The sequence below is a fragment of the Lipotes vexillifer genome, unplaced genomic scaffold (genome assembly GCF_000442215.2).
Source record: "Lipotes vexillifer unplaced genomic scaffold, Lipotes_vexillifer_v1.1 scaffold433, whole genome shotgun sequence".
Taxonomy (NCBI): Eukaryota; Metazoa; Chordata; class Mammalia; order Artiodactyla; family Lipotidae; genus Lipotes; species Lipotes vexillifer.
This window is the reverse complement of record NW_006774285.1, coordinates 516,069-519,791: the sequence shown is the minus strand read 5'-3', so window position 1 is coordinate 519,791 and position 3,723 is coordinate 516,069. Positions and strand designations below refer to the sequence as shown.

General features: G+C 44.1%; 1 protein-coding gene across 1 annotated transcript in view; it reads left to right on the top strand.

The window, feature by feature from the left end:
* Positions 1-1,445: 1,445 nt before the first annotated feature.
* TEX14 (testis expressed 14, intercellular bridge forming factor) overlaps positions 1,446-3,723 on the top strand; it is an 86,474-nt gene continuing 84,196 nt past the window's right edge. The window contains exon 1 of the mRNA XM_007449091.1: positions 1,446-1,581. Within this exon, the coding sequence (XP_007449153.1) occupies positions 1,446-1,581 (136 nt within the window). The remainder of the gene's footprint in view (positions 1,582-3,723) is intronic.

Genomic DNA, 3,723 nt, shown 5'->3' with positions numbered 1-3,723 from the left:
CTAAAAGCCTCTTGGCTGGGGAAGACCCACAGAATGTGTCAACCTTTCTGGTGTTTGTTTCACTTCACCTCATATCCCACCCTCTGTGTCTCTCCATGGAACACTCAGTTATGCCCCAGATATGCATGCTTGTTGATTCATGCAAATGGGGCTTCCTTCTTTTATCCACTGTCTGTGGAATACCAGCCTGGTGCCACTTGTCTGCCCTGCTAGACCAAGCATTGTGATGACAGTGATCCTACTTTAGGTGACTTACACAGTACCTGTCACCTGTGAGACACATGGTAGGTATACCACAATCACTGGTCAGGTATAGATGCTACACCTGTGGAAAGTTTAAATTTCTTTGCATGGTTCTTGTGTGCACAGTAGCAGCTAACAACTACTGAGAGCTCCTTGGTGCCAGGCAGAGTTCTAAGCACTTTACAGAGTTCTAAGATTTTATTTAACGTCTCAGCAGCTCTCTGGTTATTATTACCCCCATTTATAGATGAGGAAATTGAGGCCCATCAGTTATATAATTTCTCCAAGGTCACACAGTTAGGGAGGTGACAGAGCCAGGACGAGAACTTCAGAGTCTGAACGGGGAACCCAACACACATACTATCTACTTTCCTACATAAATGACTGCATTTGTATACTAGCCGCTCAAAGTTAATACCCTCCGGGAATTCCCTGGCGGTCCAATGGTTAGGACTCCGTGCTTTCACTCCTGAGGGTGTGGGTTCAATCCCTGGTCGGGGAATTAAGATCCCGCAAGCCGCAAAAAACAAAACAAAAAAATCCCACAAAGTTAATACTCTCCTAATTGTCTTAATGACGCAACAAATACACGTATTTCTGATTTTACTTTTTTTTTTTTTTTTGCGGTAGGTACACGGGCCTCTCACTGTCGCGGCCTCTCCCGTTGCGGAGCACGGGCTCCGGACGCGCAGACTCAGCGGCCATGGCTCACGGGCCCAGCCGCTCCGCGGCACGCGGGATCCTCCCAGACCGGGGCACGAAACCGTGTCCCCCGCATCGGCAGGCGGACTCTCAACCACTGCGCCACCAGGGAAGCCCTGATTTTACTTTTTGGTAGTCGTCACTTTTTCACGTCAAGGAATTGATGATAAATATGTTGAGTTCTTCAATTTCAACAGTAACATTGTTGTATGTTTAATCTTGTAGAATTTATTTTTACATTTTTTGGCCATGCCACGCGGCAAGTGGGATCTTAGTTCCCTGACCAGGGATCAAACCCGGGCCCCTGGCAGTGGAAGCACAAAGTCTTAACCACTGGACCGCCAGGGAAGTCCCTAATCTTGTGTAATTTCAGTAATTGTCGCCTAATGGTGTTCATTATCAATGAAAATGGACAAGAAGTGAAAGAAATGTGAAAGAATCGATGTTTTCTCCTTGCATTTCTGATTCAGTTAGAGCATGTTGCTTTCTTTTGAAACAGGATGTCTCGGGCCGTTCATCTTCCAGTCCCCTGTCCTGTTCAACTTGGTTCCTTAAGAAATGACTCCTTGGAAGCACAGCTTCATGAGTATGTCAAACAGGGGAACTATGTGAAAGTGAAGAAGATTCTTAAGAAAGGTAGGCACCGTATTGAAATGGCAGATGGGACTTGATTCACATCACTGAATAACATCAGAAGGAAAACCAGGTACATCATAAAACGTGAGATCTCGGTGAAATTGGAAGTTAAATTTAGAGATGAGATGTTCTTTACCAGTGCAGTCAGATTGTTCAGTAGAGGTCTTAAATTGGTGGAGGCTGTTTTGTTTTGTTATGTGCTAAGGAACCATCAAGTCTTCCAACCATTAGGCTCCTAAGGGTTTCTCCTCAGGCCCCAGCCACCCACCTTGGATTCTGCCTGATTCCCTTTTCTCCTTCAAATCTACTCCTCCCACTAAGTCTTCTGAGGCCTTTGGTGGAGAGAAGGCCAGTTTTCACAGCTCTCTTCTTACTTGCTCCTTAGAGGCACTTGGTACTTTTGTTTTCAGGGCGTTTTGGTTTTGTTTCTGTTTTTTACTGTAGGCTACAGGCACCTCAGCCTGTAGAAATAAGCAACATAGCTCAGGCAATCTTCGAAAGAACAAACAAACAAACACAAAAAAACATACACAAACAAAACCTCTGCTGGTATTTGCCCCTGATCTAGAGATCCAGACCTGCTCTTTCTAGAATAACCAGAAGACCTGTTAGATTCCCCCTCTTCCTCCTTAGTATTAAAGGGAAGGCTTATAAGGCTTCTCTCAGCTGGTTTGTGGAACAGTCAGGGTGACCTAATTTTTGAACAGTGTTTCTCTATTTGCCTCAGCGGTATTCCTGAGGACTTCCAGAAAGGTAACACCAGTTTTGTTTTGTTTTTAATGTTTATTTATTTGTTTATTTTGCCTGCACCAGGTCTTAGTTGCAGCATGCGGGCTCTTAGTTGTGGCATGCATGCAGGCTCTAGTTCCCTGACCAGGGATTGAACCCGGGCCCCCTGCATTAGGAGCGTGGAGTCTTACCCACTGGACCACCAGGGAAGTCCCATAACACCAGTTTTTGTAGGGCCCAACTACCCCAAAAATACTTCTCTCAGAAACTTTTCAAGTGCTTCTGGGGTCTTCCCTGGCATTCCAATGGTTAAGACTCTGCGCTTCCAATGCAGGGGGCACAGGTTCTATCCCTGGTCAGGGAAATAAGATCCCACATGCTGTGCAGTGTGGGCCAAAAAAAAAAAAGATCTCAAGTGTTTCCATGTACCACCCCTAGAATCTATAGATGAAGTGGCTGATGGTGAACTCAATTTATTTGAAAGTTTCTGTTTTCTACCCCCTCAAAGATTTTGCACTTTACCTCATAACACATTCATGTTTTAATATAAAAATTGATGTTCAAGATAGGTATGCTGTGACTTATAGTGTCTGGCTATTCACATCCTCCAGTATCAGAAGCAGAGTTCTAGGACATTTTTTATCTCCTATACAATATTATATAAGTTTCAGGTGTACAACATAGTGATTCACAATTTTTAAAAGTTATACTCCACTTATAGTTATTATAAGCTATTGGCTATATTCCCTGTGTTGTACAATATACCCTTGTAGCTTACTTATTTTATACATTGTAGTTTGTACCTCTTAATCCCCTACCCCTGTTCTGCCCCTCCCCACTTCCTTCTCCCCACTGGTAAGGACTAGTTTGTTCTCTATATCTGTTGAGTCTTCTTTGTCAGATTCACTAGTTTGTTTTATTTTTAGCTTCCACATATAAGTGATATCATACAATACTTGTCTTTCTCTGACTTAATGCATCTTCAAATTTTTGACATTAAACTAGAGCAGGGGATGAGATTGACAGGTATAACTGGATATGAAGCAGGACTTTATCTGTGCCTGGAAATTTCGTCTAAATCCTCAGAGTGAAGAACAAGGGGTGATAAATGCCCCCACAGTCTAAAGCAAGGCTTCTTAGGAGATGGCCAAAATGATCTTGGACCTTCAACTCCATCACCCACGTCAGGCCTATCTAAGAGAAGGTGATGGGGTAGCGGTGGGAGTGTCAGTGGAAAGATTGGTTCAAAGGCATTCACAGGAATAGAATGCTGTGGCTTTTCCCTCTTTCCCAGCCTCAAGCCTAGTAAGAGGCCATTCAGGTGAACCTCACGGAGAGAATTGTGATGTGTGATGCCTACAAGCAGGAGAGTTGGGAGCCTATGGCCCAGCCTGCTGGACAACAGCAAAATGC